The sequence below is a fragment of the Pan troglodytes genome, chromosome 8, assembly GCF_028858775.2.
Source record: "Pan troglodytes isolate AG18354 chromosome 8, NHGRI_mPanTro3-v2.0_pri, whole genome shotgun sequence".
In the NCBI taxonomy this organism is placed as follows: domain Eukaryota; kingdom Metazoa; phylum Chordata; class Mammalia; order Primates; family Hominidae; genus Pan; species Pan troglodytes.
This window is the reverse complement of record NC_072406.2, coordinates 73,679,794-73,696,337: the sequence shown is the minus strand read 5'-3', so window position 1 is coordinate 73,696,337 and position 16,544 is coordinate 73,679,794. Positions and strand designations below refer to the sequence as shown.

At 34.8% G+C, this 16,544-nt stretch overlaps 1 protein-coding gene across 4 annotated transcripts in view; it reads left to right on the top strand.

Moving 5' to 3' along the window:
• The window catches only part of TMEM26 (transmembrane protein 26), a 71,321-nt gene extending 58,420 nt beyond the window's left edge, over positions 1 to 12,901 (top strand). For all 4 annotated transcript variants that reach the window (XM_063781826.1, XM_063781825.1, XM_063781827.1 and 1 more), the window contains 2 exons: positions 6,001 to 6,077; positions 8,794 to 12,901. In XM_063781826.1, the coding sequence (XP_063637896.1) occupies positions 6,001 to 6,077; positions 8,794 to 9,218 (502 nt within the window). In that variant the 3' untranslated portion in view covers positions 9,219 to 12,901. The remainder of the gene's footprint in view (positions 1 to 6,000; positions 6,078 to 8,793) is intronic.
• The last annotated feature ends 3,643 nt before the right edge of the window (positions 12,902 to 16,544 follow it).

The following is a 16,544-nucleotide window of genomic DNA, read 5'->3' as shown; positions in this document are numbered from 1 at the left end:
ATTTTCAATTCTAGAGTTTCTATTTAATCATTTTCATAGTTTCTGTATCTTTATTTACTCACTTATTGAGTCATTGCCATGAGACTTTTCTTTAACCAATCAAACTTAGTTTTCTTTCATTCTTTGAACATATTTATAATAGTTGCTTTGAAATATTTTTCTGCTAAATCCAATATCTGCACCTCAGTAGAGACAGTTTCTACTGACCAGTTTTCCCTCTTGATTGTAAGTTAGATATTTCTGGATTTTTTCTTTTATATATCACATTCTTCCTTTGTTGAGAACTGGGCATTTTGGATAATGTATTATAACCATGTTATCTTCAGCCTCCCCCACCACTGCCACCACCTGAGGCTTCTCATTTTGTTGCATCTGTTTTCTTAATTGGAGGAATGTATCTCTCCTTGGGTTGTAGTCACTGATGTCTCAGATTTTTTAAAAATTCCTAGTTTTATTTTTAGTTCGATGTCTTAGTGGTCACACCTATGGCTATGTAGTTTTTGGTCAGTCAATAACTTGGGCAGATTGGAATCAAATACTATGAGCCCTTATGACTTCTGCTCTTTGATGATCTGTGCATGGAGTGGATAGCACATTTAGAGTTCAAGATGTTTTCATGTCTGCCTTAGCTTTTGATTCCCACTGGGCCCTCTTTGGCCTTCCCTGAACATGCCTGCAGTTTCTCAGTCAGCCAAGCCTACAGGAGTACTCATCTAGCCCTTCTATAGCTCTCATTTTAAGAATCTCTCTATTAAATTTAAAGTTAGTTCATTACCCACTCCAACTGGGACTGCAGTCTCAAAGTAGCAAGCTACAGATTTTTTAAATATTTCTAATCAAGTTTGTTACTTCTATTGACCACACCGCTGAGTGTGAGATTTCATACTCCACTCCAAAGCTGTCACTGGTAAAATTACCACTTTAACTGATCAATATGGTCTTAGCATTCCCAAAACTTGAATCAACTTAGACAGGGTTTTTTTTTTTTTTTTTTTTTTTTTTTTTTTTTTTTTTGCTGACTATAGGTCCCTAATTTATCTTTTCATACAGCATTTACGTTAAGAAACTTGATATCATAAATTCTGTTTCTGCCCCTTTGAAATGTAAATTTCCCAGCTTCTTGCCAGTTTGCAAACCAGCAATATCTTTCTCAAGGACCTGGGAGCCATCTATTTAAAATGCAGTCTTAAAGAAAGATGGAGCCCCTGTCTCCCAGCCTCTGTGAGAGGGTAGGATCCTAACTTTGAAAAGTGCCAATTACCAAACACAAGTGGCCTAATCAAATTGACCAACCTCCATCCTAACAGTCTCCAGTACTTTTCCAGTAGGAAAAGTTTTCCTAGTTCTTGAAAACTCTGCTACTTTTTGTTTTAGCAGAGTTGAGTTTAATCTTTCTCCTGTATTGCAATAGTCTTGAATAAATTTTTCCTCATCTATTTAACTTCATTCAGTACAATTTAAAAAAAAAATAGCCAAGCTGGGGATAGGGGAATGAATATCTGTGGGTAAGAATGCTTCAGATTCCCACTGTTCTTACCTGAAGCTTGGCCAGCTTTTCATGAATAAATGTTACCCAATTTGTTGTTTGACTTTGGTTGATTTTCAGAGCCCTGATCGTTGTTTTTGACAATTTTTGACAATTTTTTAAGTATTATACATGTTTGTTGGGGAAAGGATTTGCTGACCTTTTCATTTCACTACAGCCACCTTCCAACATTTTCACAAGTCAGAATTTCAACATCATTGCCACGGAGAGTTCCCTGGCCATTCACACCTTTGGAGATCACCTTGTGCAGTCTTTTTTCCCCCCAACATATTAATAGATCATGTACTAAAAAGAATTCTATTCTCACAGCATTACTAACATTTCCCTGTGAATACTTGACCATACAAAGGAGACTCTTCTTATGTTTACATTGTGTTTTATTTTTATTTTGCAGAGTTGAGGCTAATCTCTTTTTCACCTGGAAGAAATGGTGAAATATTTCTTCCAGGGTAGGTTAATACTTCATTTTTTTCTTCCTTTCTATTATTTTTTCCTTTTCTGGTGGTATTTTTCATTTAAAAAAAAACTAGATGAATTCTATCCACTGATTCTGTCTTTTCTACAGGAATATTTACACTTCCAAAAACAAATAGCTAAGCAAATTGGCAAAATATGACTTTTTATTTTTACTTTTAACCACCATATTGAGTGTGCTGATATACCAAATGCCAGTCTTTTATCTTACAATTTTTTTCAAATAGAAAAGTGATACTAATGTCAATAATTAAACTTCCCAAGTTTTTTTGTTTCTCTCTGAATCAAGTCATTGTCTGCTTACATGCTTCTCAGTTGACATTTGTGAAGGCAGATTACACACATGGGACAGTGGTGAATAAATCCACCCAAAATTCCTTTGCAGATCTTGAGTGTTTGCCATTAATCTCCATGATTTATTTACATTCTAACATTTAACCTTCCTGAGAATTTTTACTGTCTGATCTAATAATTCATATTTGCCTGCTTTAAAAATTTTCTGACCTACTTTTCCAAAATTGTGTTTGATAATTTCACTAGTATGTTTTTCAATACCCACATTCTTCCGTATTTTGTGTGTGCATAGATAATATATGCATATGCAAAAAATGTGCATTTATTATTGTATGGTTAAAGTTGGATTTACGTAGGGCTAGGGTTAGTATATCATTTATCCCTATTCTGTAGGATGGTGAATAATATACAAAGATTTTAAGAAGCATGTTGACATACTAGTAAAATTACTACTGCTACAATTATGTAATGTTTATTTATGACTTTTTGTGTGCTAAGAAGTCTTAAAAGGTTTAATTTAGTAAGTTATTTTGCATTTACATCCACACTATGAGGTAAATTTTTTTATTATCCCAATTTTATAAGCAAAGACATGTCAGGCAAGGAAAATAAAGTCTCAAGGTGACATGAAACCAAAAATAACTAATTTGTAGTGATCTACCATAATAGCTTGTGTCACATGCTGTTCTAAGAGCTTTATGTGTTTAACATGTTTAAATAATATACTTAATAAAATTATTATATAATCCAATAATTATTATTATTGTCTTCCTCATAATGTAAATGGGTAAACTAAAGCATGCAGATGTTAAACTAGTTATGCATATTTATATGACTAATAACTGATCAATCTGGAATTAGAATCTCACATCCTATTTCTTTAGTGAGAGTTGGAGCTGGTGTTAGAATTCTGGTCACTTGGTACCAAAGCCCCCTGCTTTGCCACTGCTTTCTACTGCCTTGCAGGCAAATTGCACATAGTTTTTGGTAGAATTATTGAAGTTTGGGATTAGATGAAACTTCAAAAGATCTTGTGAAAAATTTCTTTTGCATCTATTGAAAAAACCTTGTGAAAATATCCTCAACAACTTTTTCTGCAGGCTCTGTTGGAAAAATTCCACTAATAGAAGACATACTAACCCCAAGTGGCAACTTGTTCTATTTTGAGGTAATATTATTAGAAACTACTTTCCTCTATTGTGATGAAATTTGAATTCTCACAGGTGCAACTGAAATCCTTTGAGCCTGAATTGGCCATCTCAAGTCAAAAGAAATGTTTCATTCCTTTTCCACATTATAGTCCTTAAACATATGAAATAAAACTTCTAAGGAATTATCTCTAGTTTTTAGTTTCTTGAACTGTCTCACATAGATCATGACTCTGAATGCTTTACACTCTAGTTCTCCCCTTTGGTACAAGAAACTTTATAAATGTTTCTCCTAATATATGAAGCATCACACATAATATTTCAGGTATGTTCTGAACATTGTAGAATAGAGCAGACCTAAAAGTTTCCGTTTCATTCATGGAAATAATATAATGTAATGTCCAAAGGAGTAAATGCTGAAATCAGCTGTCTAGTTTTGATTTCTGCTCTCAACACTCATAACTACATTATTTTGGACAAATTTCCTCAACTCTCTTTTACCTCCTTGATAAAATAGAGATAACAATTGTGTCTACTTTGTTGAACTGGTGTGAGGATTAAGTGTGATCATAGAGTTAAGCATTTAGAAAACTGCCTGGCATGAATGTCTGAAATCAGAAACTGTCCATAACATTATTTAAAAATTCAGGCACTTATTGAACATCTGTTGTGTATAGACATTGACTGTGTAAAGAGGGAAAAGCTACAGTCTGCATTCCCAAGGCATTTCCACTTAAAATTTTAGACCTTATATTTCTTGTGAAGCAACCTATGATTTTATTTGATTTTGGTAAATCATAAATCATGTCATACTGTGGACTCATAATTAGATAACAATTAGGGAAAATCTTTGAGCCCTTTTTTATGGCTGCTGCTGTGAAATGCTCTTTCTTCTATCCAATTCTATTCTAATCTAGGTCATCCAGTTACTTCTTTTGGAATCCTGATTGTGTCTTCCAGGGTACTGGTTTTCTATCCACGTTCTATGCCATATGTGCATATGAGAAGCCTTCCATCAATGTCCACCAAGTCATGATAAAATGTGAAGTAGAAAAGAATCAAAAGCACAGCCTTCAACAACCCATTGGAGAGTCCCCCTGTGGGGAGCCATTTACACAGGAATCCACCTAACAGTATTCACACCTGGAATATTTCTTAATTTTGTTAATGAGGACACTATGGGAGACTTTTTCAGAAGTCTTGTTTAAATCTGAATGTCTGTCATCAATTTACATAACATTACCTGCTTGGTAATCCTAACTATATTTTTTAAGAGGAGGAACTAAGTTTAGTTGAGTGCAATTTTTCTCAGAGGACCTGTGCTGATGCTTCGTAATAACTGTGTTCTTCTAAAAGGGCTCTCAGAAATCTTTTAAAGGATCATTTATATAATCTAACTAGAGATTAATAGTAAATGTGCCTTTTGTACTTCAAGACATATTTCTGCTTCATTTTGAAAGTTGAGACTTTATTTTTTTATCACCAACCTTGTCTCCACCATTAACTGCCAAGACAGATAATGATGGTTTAGAAATCTCATTTACAAATTCTCTCAGAGTTTTGAGATTTAATTTTGTATTTAATGCCTCTACACTTGAAGCATTTAAAGATATCCCTTACAATCACCTCATTTCTTTTGGTTTCAATTACTCCTCCTTGATGCTTTTCAGACCTCTTCAATCTGAAAATCTCTTTTGATGGAAGATGGAAACAAAATCTATTATTATGCCACCAAGCTCAAATTGATGACTTCCTTTCTATCTTTGCTAAAAATAAATGTGACCCTGTTTAATATCCTTTGCATTTCTGTAACCTCTGTTCTTTCTGATTTTAGCCCTCATGACCATTTTCCTAGGTCTAGGACATTTGTATATTTGTCTGAGTATGGACCCTTCTTTTGTGCTTTTAACCATTCCTTCCATGAATATATGTTGTATCCATCAAGCACTGTTCTAGGCACTAAGGATACAGTGGTGAATGAAATAGGCTTATTCCTTGCCTTATGTCCTACTATCTGGTATAAATCTTTGTTTATTGGATTTATCTCCTTACCTTTTTCCTATCTAATGACAATTTTATTTCAATGTTGAGCTTTTAATCTTTGATCATCATTTAGCTCTTTTGAAATGTCTTTTCAATTCGATCCCTGGTTTCTTAGAATAATTATTAATCCTCCCACTGACATTCCTTGAAATCAGCCATTTGAATATCCATGTTAATATCTATATTTTCTCCCCTATCGTTTTTCTCCCATAATGTTTCCATAATTTTGTAAAACTAAAGACAGCAATATGGGACCAAGAGGCTTTGTCATAATTCATGCATATGTTGGGCTTTAAGTCTCAGATTATTTATTTTTCACTTCTTCATTATTCCATTATTATCATGTAAGGATTTTTTTCATTGATTTATTAAATCACCAAGATATTTTGGCCACAAGAGGTTTATTAGGAATATACTAAAAAAATTGACTGAGAAGACTTTTCTGCATGTGATCATACTTTTTATTACAAATTTAACATTTTGTCTGTATTCTAGGAATAGTCCTGCACTAGTCTATGCCATCCTTGTTATATGGACTTGGAGCATGCTGCAGTTTCCACTTGACCTGGCAGGTAAGTATCCTGATGTTTGTGCAAAGAAATAGAAAATTACACCTCTTGATTATTAACTATGCTAAAACTAAGAAGGCAAGTGAAAGGATTATCATGTCTGTATCCCAGTGTTAGTTCTAGTTCAGCTTAGAAGGAAAGTAGATTGAAACTTAGTAAGCCAAGAAGAGTGGATCCACTGTGGTACATGGTGAGCTTAAGATAGTAGAGCAGATAATTGCATAGTGTTATATTTACTTCAAATAGCAGTTCCATCAGTTATGATTTATAAGACCTCCTGTAAACCAGGTAATACATCTGTGTCTCAGCTTTCTTTCATCCATGAAATAGGGATGATAATCATAGTCACTAGGGTTGAAGATTCTTGTCATGACTCAGTAATATACAGTTTGCTTAGCAAGTTGCTGCCATAAAAGTTTTATTTCTTATTATTTGTAAGAAGTAATTTTCATTCTTTTTTCAGACCCATGTATTAGAACTTCAGAAGACATAGGAGCAGTTAAAATTGTCCTCATTGGAGGTCCTTGGAATCCTATTGGTCCTACTTTAATAAAAACATAAACCCCTAAGATTTTGCAAGAAGTAATCTGTTTCCCAGGCATTTTATACTAGCAATAATCTAGGGCTGCATTGTTCAACAGGGGACCCACCAACCACACATCGCTCTTTAAATTGAAATTAATTAAAAATTTAAAACATTAAAATTCCAACTCCTCAGTCATACTAGCCACCTTTCAAGTGCTCAGTTGCCACAAATGGCTACCATATTGGACAGCAGTAATATGGAACACTTTTACCATCACAGAAAGTTCAATTGAGCAGTGTTCATCTGGAGTCATCTGAAAACTTCTTGGAACCCTAGAATTTTGATTTGAGAATTCTCCTGGATGTCAATTTACTCCAAAGAAATTCTAGAAATTAATAATTATGTTTTCCTTAGCCTGACTTGTTTATTTATTACACCTTAATTGCCAGCCTCAGGATTAGAATTAATCTTTAGGACAGAGATATTTAACGTTTTCTCCATCTTTTTTGGTTCACTTTTGTAGGCTCAGAGGTCTGAGGCCATTTTAAACATAGCATCCTCTTTTTGGAATTATTAACAATTTGGAATAGATGGAAAAACTTGCTGTGGCTTTTAAGAAATGCCAAAAACGGAATTACTTATTAGTAATTACAAACAAATGTATGCTAACACACACACACACACACACACAGATTTTGTCATAATGTGCCCTGGAAGGTATGCTATACTCATTGGTCAAGCTGGTGTCCACTTACAGAATATTAGGTGCCATCACATTAGATACTGAATTAATACTTTTAGAAGGTCCTTTGGGAGCCATTTCCTGGCCCTCATTTCTTAGGAAAGGCTACCATTGATATAACCTTGGTTTCTCTTTTGTCTTTCACTCTGCCGATCCTCACCCTCCCATATCTTGTGGTTTATTGCCTTGCTAAGAAAATTTGTATTTAAGAAAGACATTTTGTAAACTTTCAGGGGTGATAATGTTATGCAGCTGTTTGAAAAACAAAGACCAAATGTTACTTCTGACTAAATCATTATTGTATTTTCCAACAAATAGTACATTATGTTTATCCATATCAAAGCAGCTTCATAATATTTGCAGGCTCCAGTAGACGAAGGCATTCTTTGTTTGAAAACTCCAAATGGAAGGCTTCATTATTATAAAAGGATTATTTTCTGCCCTTGACCCTGAATTAAATTTACATTTGAGAAATTAAGACAAAGGTTCTTCTGTTGATTGCACCTCCTTTTGTTTAACTGGAAAATCAGTAATTATATCCAGTCATTATTGTAAACTGTGAAACAAAGCACAAGGAATTAGGACAAAATAAAATAACAACAGCATTTATTCAGGCTTTTTCCCTCCATCATTTGAAAAATGTGTTTAATATGAATTAAGTTTGAATTTGAATATAAGCACTTGAATTTTCACAGCACAATTTGCGCACACGCTTGAGTGTGTAAACCAACAAACAGGCAGATACTAAAAAGAGTATATAGAATGATCAGAGCCACGTACAGTTTGCTCCATTTCTTAAGCTTATCGTTCAAGCAAATCATTCGTGATCCTAAGGGGAAGATTGAGGGAAAAATTGGACAGAATGCAGGGCTGTTATTCTAATGGAAACAAAATGAGCCAATGAATAGAGACCCCTCTCCTCACTGATATGATTGTTATCCCAGTTTTCAAAGGAAGAAACCGTGGCCCAGGAAGGCTTAGTGACCCCGCCAGCAACTCACTGCTGGAAAATGCGGCAGTCATGCTTCCTGACTTGAGGCCTTGAGCATGCAACTGTGAGGCTTCCTTACAGTGTGGACCCCAGAATCACAATGGTGGCTTCCTTTATTTTTTATTCCCCCCATGGTGCAGCCTCAGCCTCACAAGGAGCTTGGGCTATAAGCACTTGTGACCATGACTGGCTCCTAGAATCTATTTAATTGTGCTTTGCCCAGGGTGAGAACTAGATGATCTTACATTTTCTATGTGGATGCGAGTCACAGGGCAGGGTGCTTTCACTTGTTCCACCCTGAATTAAATTACTGGATCATTCCATTTGATTTCCATCCTGTAATTAAATCACAGAATTATTACTAGCACAGTCCCCATTGTTAATGACTCGTCCCCATGGCATTGTCTTATATGTCTACACTTCCAAGAGAGATAGTAACTAGTCTGTCTTGTGTTTTCAGTACAGAACGTTGTGTGCCCTGTGTCTGTGACAGAGAGGGGATTCCCCAGCCTGTTCTTTTGCCAGTACAGTGCCGATCTGTGGAACATCGGAATCAGCGTCTTCATACAAGATGGCCCCTTCCTTGTCGTGCGTCTCATACTGATGACCTATTTCAAAGTGATCAATCAGATGCTGGTGTTCTTTGCCGCGAAGAACTTCCTCGTGGTGGTGTTGCAACTCTACCGCTTGGTGGTGCTGGCATTGGCAGTCCGTGCTTCGTTGAGAAGTCAGTCAGAAGGCCCGAAAGGAGAACATGGTTGCCGGGGACAGACCTGTGAGAGTGGGCCCTCTCAGCGGGACTGGCAGAACGAGTCTAAGGAGGGCCTGGCTATTCCTTTGCGGGGCTCCCCAGTCACCTCCGACGACTCCCACCACACCCCTTAGTTATTGATTGACAGTGGTCTGCGGCTAGAACCTGACTCCCTGGTTCTTCTTACAGGGAGGATCCTTTTTCTCCCCCAACCTTGGCGTATAATAATTTTCAAAAGAACAACATAAAAAGGTGATCTTAAACCAAAGCTGAGGAATTTTCTTTTTTCAACTGAATAGAAGAAACTTTGATTAGTGACTATTGCTACAACTTCTGTGTGATGGTATCAGATGTTATAGTTGTTCAACGACTAAGTGATTTGTTTGTCTTGAACTGTTTGAAAAGCTATGGAAGAGGTTACAGTGACATGCCCTCGAAAGATTTGGTGCAGACCAACTGTCGCGGCTGTTACCTGGAAATAGAGAAGCTTTGAACTTTGCCTCCATTGTCAGACTATTTCGTCTGATCTTTTCTGCAATGTTCCTCTGACATAAAAAAATGTACATTCAGTGAATGCAGAACAAATGAAGGGAAAAGTGCCTTTAAAATTACCTCACTGTGGGCTGGAAGAAGCGAAAATCTCTGCCCAGCTTCCGTATCATAGAGAGCCCTATTCATCGCTGCCCAGGCCTTCCCAGGAAAATCATTTTTTCTGGGCTGATGTTGTATTCTGCCATGGCCCATATGTTCTTACAGAAATTTTATTGCTTTTGGCTTGGGTGCTACAAAATTCACAGCAAGCCATTTTGGTTACATATCTACTGGTTGCAAGGCAGGAAATATTGGTGAAATGCTAGCAAAGTCACAATTTCTACTCTGAACATGATTTGCAATGTTCATCAGTATTTTTCTGAACCCTGCTTTCCCATTTTCTATATTGCCAAGTTGAATCATGTGGGCTGATGCAGGGAAGCTCTGAAGCAGTGAATAAAGGTGTTTCGGGCCCTGTAAGTGTTTCCATGGTTTCTGGTGTCTGCCAGCAGTAGTGAACAAAGCTGCAGCTTCTTTGAACCGCCACTACTGGAGGTGGCCTTTGCTCTCAGGGAACATGGTGATGGAAGGTTGCATCAGCTCCACCCATGGCCAACAGCCCTTGTTGAATGACGGGAGTCGGAATGTGCTACCCCGTTGTGGGAATCAGGCAATTCGCTTTATTTTCTTGCATTAAGACTTCATTTTCCCAGTATTGAAATAGCCATACTTTTCCTTTACATACCTCTGTACTTTCCAGATGGAGGTGATTCAGAACCTTTTAAAGTGATTTTTGCCTTTAAAGATACAGTGTGAAAATTTGCTCAGGTGTGTAGCAGTAATTACACAAGGCAAACAGTTCCAAAACTGTTCTTTTAGGTTCAAAACCTAATTCCCCCAGATTAGTATACTCGAGAATTCAAAGGGACATTTAAGGTGGGGTATGGCCTTAATTTGGTATGACTTATTGACAACCAGTTGAGACAATTTTATCTGTAACTCTCTGGGTGACATGATACCTATTCGAAACATTTTATACAAACTTTTATAGACAAATTGTGTTTTTATACAGAGTCATGCATATTTTCTCATAAATGGCTTCTTCAGCGCCATTGTTATATGTTTTTATTTCTTTCTTCCTTGTGCTTCTAATTTTAACAATATAATTACTATAAAATGACACATGGAACTAAAGGAATACATTTATGATTTTCCATAATAATTTTATGAAAGTTAAGATCAAGAAATTATATTTATATGAAGTAAATCACTTGACAACTTTTAAGGGCATGTTATTTAAAGTGCTCAGCAGTTGAAAGCAAAATAATAACTGCTATTTATAAAAATGCCTCAGCAGAATCTGTTTTTATGTTGACTGCTTTATGTTGAATATTTTCTTCCACAACATGTATGTGCTGCTTATTATTGCAGATTTGCTCATGGCATACTTTTCATGTTTTAATTTTTTTCTTCCAGCAAAACAAACACTGAGGCCCTAAAAATAGATAAAGTATAAAGTAGTACGGCTGTTGCAAGGATATTTTTAAATGCTTTCAAATCTGAGACTTGGCTTGGCTTCGTGAATGAGTTTCTAGTGTTTAAATTAAAGTATTTTGTAATTAGACTCCTCGTGGGCTTGAGAAATAAAAAGCCTGTCCAAAGTCTAGCTTTATTTAGAGGGTCAGGAAGTCAAAGAGCACCCAGGACTATCTTGGCAATTAATAGCGGCAAAAATAGACCCAGCTTCTGCAAGGTTTTCCAGGAAAATCTGCTTGGGGCAGCATTTGTTAACCTAGCTGCCAGTACTCCCACTCTCTTATACTGGCTGCTTTTATAATAGGAAAAAAAAATATGCATTTGCTTAGTTTATTTGAAAAAAAGCTCTAAACCTAGGTTATATATTAGCCATTCCTAAGACTCCTGATTAAATATTACAAATTTGTTCAGTTCATAGTTGTTTTTAGTGTAGACTGCTAAATACTGTAATGTTTCAAAACATCCAAGTGTTTGTTATAAAGTGGCTAGAACATCAATTACCTCCCATGTGTGGACATCCTGGGACTTGTTTACATTTTATCTGTAATAAGATAACTGACTTACAACACCTGTATAATGTGATGCAAGTCATCCTCTCTATCATAACCCCTCCCCGCAACACACAGTAGGTCAATCCCCAACCCCTGAAGAAAGTGGCTTATTTGAGGTTGTTGGTGCTGTTGGTATTATTGCCATAGTTGTTATTTAATTGCTTGATTAAACTCAGTCAAATATCCTTCCTAAAAACATGTCATTCCACTTGTGAAAGAAAACACAATGTGCATGTTTCAATGATACTGTGCGGAAACACACCTCATGATCATCTTGTGGGTTTCTTTTGCCCTTACTGGATGACTCTCAAAGGACATGACTTGACATAGTAACATTAGTAAACTGTCTTTATCTTTGATTATTGTTTTAATTTTTATTTGAGCTCTTTCAATAGCAAAATGAAATAAAATTTTGAATTGGCCAATAACATGCTTTATAATCTTCCAGTGAAGAGTCTGATACAAATTTACTCTTGGCTCTGTTGTAGTTCCACTAACAAATAGCACTTCAGACCTTATAGAACCATATAGATATGGCCAAGGAATAGCAGGATTCACTATTATAATACTAATTGTTAACTCATTATTTAATTGAACATTTTCAAAGCTCTGGAAAGGCATGCATTTGTAGGTGCACATGCTTTAAGATTTCTATCCATCTTTCAGAGTTGAATGTAATAATGTTTGGCATTTAATTCTTGACCAACTTTTCCTGTTACAAGAGAGAAAGAATTGCAAATGCCAGGCGTCTGTCCACTTTAGCCCTCCTCCAATGCTAAGAAAGAGGGATGGTGACGTATACTACAGAGACGCAAATGAAATACCAAACAGTCTTGAATTACAAGAAAAAAAGGGGATTGTTTTGTTTTTTTTTCTTTCTAATTTCAGACTTGGCTTTTTACTTAGTGGACATTCTGACTTGCTCTCAGAAACATCTGATTTGGGGTTAAACTAGGCAGCTGGAGGATGTTGACAGCTTTGAGGCTTCAAATAAGTTTCCATATGCAGGGAGTAACTTTAAACAATGTTTGAATAATTAACTGCTAAGTCTTATATTTTATGTGTATCTATTTCATCCTCTGACTCTTTCTTACTAGAATACCATATAAGAATATTTTCTCTGCAGTATTTATATTTATACTATTTTGCTATGAGTGGCCTTTGTATTTTATTATATGCATTAAATAGTGTGTGCACAACTTTATCTTAATGTGGATTTTTGCTGGCTTTTCATATCTTTGCTCTCTACTGCAATTCATTTCCTTTATGGTTTTTAAGCTCTGGTTTAAAAAATAAAACTGATCTATTTAGAATATGATTAAAGTGGCATTTCAAACCAGTGAGGAAAGGCTGACCAATTTTACAAATGATGTTGGGAAATTTTGCAATCCATCTGGAAAAAATAAAGTTAGATTTTTATCTCCTGCAATATATAGAAATAAATTCCAGATGGATTAAAGATGTAAATGTAAAATGAAAACTATAAATATTAGAAGAAAATATGCAGTCTGTCTTTAGCCTGTGGGGGATGGGAAAGATCTTCTGAAACAAGACATGAAACCCAGAAGCTACGGAAGAATTGACAGATTTTTCCTACATAAAAGCTTAACGTTTCTCAATGGCGAAAGCTATCATAAATACATCACTCTTATTTTCTTTTCTGGAGAAAGGAGTCAGAGAAATCAGACAAGAGAAATGAGAGGTATAGAAATTGGAAAGAAGGAGCCAAATTTATCATTTATTCATAGAAGATTGAGTCTTGAACATCCAAGGAAAACATATTAAACCTAAGAAACTTTAAAAAATAATCTGAAATCACACACAAAAATCAATGGCTTTTCTACATACAAAATCACATAGAATATATACTTGAAGAAGAGATTTCCTTTACAATATAAACTAAATCTATAAAATACATAGGAATAAATTTGGGAAATGTTTAAGATCTATGTGAAGAGAACTTAAAAATGATTGTGAGGGCCATACATGAATAATTTAACAAAAAGAAAGACATTATTTTATGGGGATTGGTAAGAAGCCTTGATTTTTTTTTAAAGTTTCAATTTTCCCTAAACTGATCTGTAAATAGATCAAGTAGCACAATCTTCATCATGCTATCAACAAGATACTAATTTTTTTGTGACTGTACAAGTTGATTCTAAAGATTTCATGATAAAATAAGCATGAAAGAATAGTTAGAAAATACCAACAGAAAGTTGAAAAATGAGAGAGATATTTAAATATATTTAAATATATTATACAACTATAATAACCAAAAGTATTTGGTTCTGGAATATGAATAAGCAGGCCAAAAAGCTGAACAGAATAAATTTAATAAATAGACCGAGTTACACAAGGGATTCTGATATGTGATAAATCATGGGGTGGGGTAAAATATTATAAATGGTTTAGGTTTTGGAAAATATTAAATTGGATCCTTACCTAAATCCTTATGTCCAAAACTTTTCCAGTAGAGCAAAAAATTAAACATTTAAAATAAAATAAACACAGAAAACTTTGTTTTTATAATTGTGATGGTGAGAATGCTTTTTGAGCAAGATACGAGACACCATAGAAGATTCATAAATTTCAGCTCATAAAATTAAAAATTTTAGCATTGTAAAAATACCATAAGCAAATTCAAAAGTTGAACAATGAACTGAGTTAATTTGTTTGCAATGAATATAACAAAACATTAGTTTTCTTAATGAACAAACAGTTCTTACAAATAAGAAAAAAAATCACTGAAAAAATGAGCAAATGACGTAAGTATATGATTCACTGCAAAAGGAATAATTGAAGAAATGCAAATCAAACCACAATGAAATACCGTTTTTCAAATGCAGACTCAACTACAGGGTAACCATTTTTCAGTTACTTGGTTGGCAAAGACCCAAAAGTTCTTTAGAATGCTGTATTAGAGGGAAACAAGGGAAGTAGGCATTCTTATTCGTAGTTAGTGAGGGTGTAAATTGGTACAACTCCTTTGTAAGACAATTTGGCAACATCAGTCAGAACAAAACACATTTATCATCTGACCTAGCAACTCCACTTCTAAGAATGTATCCTGCAGATATGTGTGTGCAAAAATGTGCATATAAGACTGTTCAGTATTTTCCATAGTTGCAGCATAATGTCCATCAATAGAGTCATGGTTAAATAATGTAACCTCTATACTACATAATACCATGCCATTTTTTAAAAGAATGAAGTAGAGCCATACTGTTGATAGGAAACAATAGCTTAAATATTCTCTTAAGTAAAAATAAGGATACAAAACAAGTTAGTATGTTACTCTTTTTGTAAGTGTTATCCATACCTTCACAAGTGGCTAATAAACATGAAATGGTGCTCAAGTTTCTAATGATCATGGATATTCCCTCCTTTGTAAAACTACTTTTATCTATTTGATAGCTGGAATTTTTTAAATTACGCATCATTTTTGTAATGTTAAAAGTAATTATGACAAAGGAAACCTCACCAATTTGTGAGTTTTACTTCAGCCTACTGCCACGTACAGATGCTTTGATATCACTTTGCAAATAAAATAAAAGCACATCATTTATTTCCACCCAAGAAAATAAAGACCTTCTCATTATAACTAAGGATGATCTTGAGAAGTTTTAGATAAATCAAGGCCTTAAACCATGTCAAATTCTGCTTGCCTTATAAAGTGTCTAATACTAGGGAAATGAAATAATGAATAGATACAGAAGAGCACAGAAAAATCCAGCTGACCAAAAAGATTCACTGGGTCTTTCTTGATGAGTACCATGGAGACTACTTTGAAGCTGCCAGTCTAACACTTCCACACTCCTGACATTTATGGAGTCACCAAAACAAACCATCAAGAAATTTCACTTTGAATGACACAGTCATGCTGATTTCCCTAGAAGAGATTGAGAACTGAAGGAACCCTGACAGAGAAAACTTCAGAAAGAATCTAGGCATCTGTTTCCATGTCTGTATTCACAGCCCATCTAATTTGTGTGTGTAAGCTTTTATGATTTTGCCAAGTATTTACTAAATTTATAACTGATTGTGGTAAGTGATCAAATGGATCATATGCAAATCTGATCGACTTATTGAGGAAAACAAACATTTCTAAACCAGCCATATGTCAAATATCATATAGTCTTTGTATCCAAACTAAGAATTTTGGGCAAGGAAAATTGGATCTACAAGACAAAATATGTTTTCTCTATGGATGCTGGTGTTCAGCTTCTGCCAAATGCATAGCTGAAGAATTCAGATGGTTGTGGCTCTGGGATCTTGGGGGTTGCTTCTACCTTCTGGCAAAGAATATTTCTCTCTATTATGCAAGAGTCCCCATATGACCTACATGGCAGCAAACAGCTGGGTCAAATGCTATAATTATTTCACTGGATGTTTTGGTTTCAACTAATTCCTATAACTAGTGATTTTTATTAGTATCTCTAACCCCAAACTCTTTTACTTCCTGGACTCTATGCCTGGATTTGCATCTCCTCTGTATATTCTGCAAGTATTACAGACTCAATTATATATATATATATATGTGTGTGTGTATATATATATATATACACACACACATATATATAATTATATGTGTAATTAGATTGGAGTAGATTGGGGGTTGAGTGTGGTAAGACATATATAATTATATTTATATATAATTATATATTTTTATATATAATATATATAATTATATATAATGTATAATTATATATAGTTATATATGTGTGTGTGTGTGTATATATATATAATTATATATGTCTTACCACACTCAACCCCCAATCTACTCCTTTCCTGTGTTCCAAACAATAACTAGTAGCATCTCCAGCCACTTAGGCACCCATGCCA